This window comes from Pterocles gutturalis, unplaced genomic scaffold (genome assembly GCF_000699245.1).
Source record: "Pterocles gutturalis isolate BGI_N339 unplaced genomic scaffold, ASM69924v1 scaffold32080, whole genome shotgun sequence".
NCBI classification, from domain to species: Eukaryota; Metazoa; Chordata; class Aves; order Pterocliformes; family Pteroclidae; genus Pterocles; species Pterocles gutturalis.
In genome coordinates, this window is record NW_010141854.1 from 8,166 (window position 1) to 10,929 (window position 2,764).

A 2,764-nucleotide genomic window follows, 5' to 3' on the forward strand; every position below is an offset into this window, starting at 1 on the left:
AAGAACCAGGAGTACAAGCCCCTCCTGGACGTCAAATGCCGCCTGGAGCAGGAGATTCAGACCTACCACTGCCTGCTGGAGGGCGGACAGCACGACATCATGTACGCAGACCACAGGCAGACCCGGGCACAGTAAATCTCTAGGCTTTGATTTACAGGGATATGAAAATTTGTGATTCGAATGGTAAAAGCAACAGTGTGGTGAGGAACCAGTGCTGACCTGTTAGCAAATCACGAGGCGTTTGAGGATTTGGCTCTGATAAATGTCCAGAGTGCCAGCCAGGGACCATTCCCCCATCTTGGGCCAGTGAAGGTGGCGGGGAGAGGTCCCCAGAGTTGTCCCAGCCCCCCGGGCACAGCGCAGCATCACCTCTCCTTACAGGGCGGGAGCTGGGCAAGGGCTTTATGAACACTGTCACTGAACTGGGTTCTGTTGGCTTTGCCACAGCTAGACAGGATTAGGGACTGGCAGCTAAATTAACTGAAACAATAAAATATCTAAACATATTCAGTTTCACACAACAATTTTAATTAAAGCTTGGGGAAATTTAATTTGTATGCAAAGCAGTTGGCTCTTCCCTGCCTCCCATTGCCTGAGATTTTGAAGCAGCGAGGCATGCTGTTAATCTCATAAACGGCTGCAGACACACAAAACCGGCCTGGGCACCCACACGCTCCATTAGTTTGGAAAAAGAGATATTTTAATGGCCGTGCCCTGAGGTGGGCTCTCCTGGACTCTCCAGTCCTAAATTAGTCACATGAAAATCAGCTCGTGTTCCCAAATGCCAGTTGTGATGGACGGAATGACCCTGTGAGAGCTCGGCTCAGAGCCTGCGCTAATCCTGAGTGATGAAGATGGAAAAGCGATAGCTGTTACCAGAGCTGTCTCCTTCCACAGAGGCTCGGTGGGAAGAGGAGTCCCTGCAGCGGCTGCTGGAAGAAGCGGTGGGCTGAAAGGCAGCTTGTGCCAGCCCTGCCTGCCCTGAGCCTGGCCCTGGGCTGCGCGAGGTGAGGGGCCTCCCCCAGCCCGTGCGTGGCTGCGTCGGTCCCGCTGCGTACCTGGGAGAGGAGGAGGAGAGCTCTCCAGGCTTCTCTGGGTGGGAAAGGGGCTGGAGGGGGTTTCTTTTTCCTGGAGAGAGGCAGCGTGGGGAGTCAGACCGGCAGGATCACAGTCGTGCGGTTGGTCGCGGAGCAGGGGGATGGATCCAGCCGTGGCACGGGATGCAGCCGTGGGGCACTCGTCAACCGATGCGCAGAAAATAGGTTTGACACTGGGGGGTTACTGGCAGGAAATGTGTTTAAATAAAACTTTCAGCACAGCTCGGAAATGAGGAGCAGGCAGGGGAATCTCAGTCACTGGTCTTTGAACAGTTACAGAACATGAAGCAAGCTAGGGAGAAGGGGGAACAGAAAGGCCAGCACAGGGGCAGGGGGAACGCAGACCAAACCCCGGAGAAGTAACGCCTCCTGCTCTCCCTTGGCAGGTCGCTGCAGGCAGGAGAGCGTCCCGCCAGCCCAGCTGCACACCCCCGAGGAGGCCTCTGGCAGAACAATCTGTTTGGGAAAAGCAAGGCACAATAACCTGCCGGGTCTCAGTTCTGCTCACAGCACCAGTGGGCAGGGGCTCTGCAGACCCGCTGCCTTCCTGCCGCCCCGCTGCCTGCATCCTCTGCCGCTGCTCTGATCCAGCCCCTGCTCCTCACCCGGGCTCATCCGTTCTGCGCTCAGTTGTCTAACAGCTACCCAAGCTTGTCTCTAATAAAACTTTGCTACTACTGACACAGCCTTGAACCTGAGAAATAATTTCTACAAGTAAATTAATAGACAAATACTTTAAAAATTTACGCAGATAATTATACTTATCGTACACCTTTGATTAGAAATCCACCTTCGATCTATATCCACAAAGCCATCACTACAAGGGAAAAAGAAAAATTATCCATGTTCCCAACTGCCAGAGTGCTCCTGCTGAGTTCAACGGCTGCAGGAGGGTGACAGAGGGGCGGTTGCAGGAGGACGGAGGAAAGGGACCGGCTGATGCTGGGGAAAGGGACATTTGCTACCGGAGGAAGAAGCATAAGCTCAGACACGAAGGTGATGAGGAAAGAATCATTGGGGGAGGCTGGGCAGAGTGCAGGGAGTCTGAGTGACAATCTGAAAGAGCCGTCTGAGCGAACTCTGGATTTTCATTACAGTAGGTGTGTGCTAATAGAACAGAATCTAATGTGACACAATATAATGTACCACACAGCATCTGGGAGCTATTATGAATGTGCGGCAACAGGATAAAATCAAGAACAACAAGTTTTCCCAAATAATACTGAAGCAGTAATTTTGAGAGCAAGGCTCTGCTGGACTTGACACACCCTTCTGGTGGAGGAGGAAAATTGTTGGAGAAAACGCTAAATAAAGAGCCTCTAAATGGATTTTTGAAAAAGGCAAACAGGAAGAACCAGCTGGCAACACGTGGGAAGATAAAAGGGTGAGACAAATTAACATGTGGGAGAGAATTTTTTTAAAAGTAAGATACAATAAACAACCAGAAAAAAAAGATGCTGGCATGTCATTACCACAGAGAAAGGAATTACGAGCACATTCAGCAGCACAACTGCATTTTGCTGCTTGTGCAAGCAAAGGCTCAGGCTCCAGCCTGTCCCTCTCCCCGGCAGCAGCACCTCGCACACGCAGCAGAGGGGCTGTGAAGGGTGCTTGCCGGCTTTGCTGCTCACTGTGCAGCTCTTTTTCTTTTTTTTTTTTAAATGAAG

The 2,764-nt window shown here is 51.6% G+C and overlaps 1 protein-coding gene across 1 annotated transcript in view; it reads left to right on the top strand.

The window, feature by feature from the left end:
* Window positions 1–135, top strand: part of LOC104469606 (keratin, type I cytoskeletal 42-like) — a 2,130-nt gene extending 1,995 nt beyond the window's left edge. Inside the window, 1 exon segment of the mRNA XM_010084178.1 lies at window positions 1–135. This exon segment is cut by the window's left edge and continues 20 nt beyond it. Coding sequence (XP_010082480.1) covers window positions 1–135 — 135 coding nt within the window.
* Window positions 136–2,764: the final 2,629 nt, after the last annotated feature.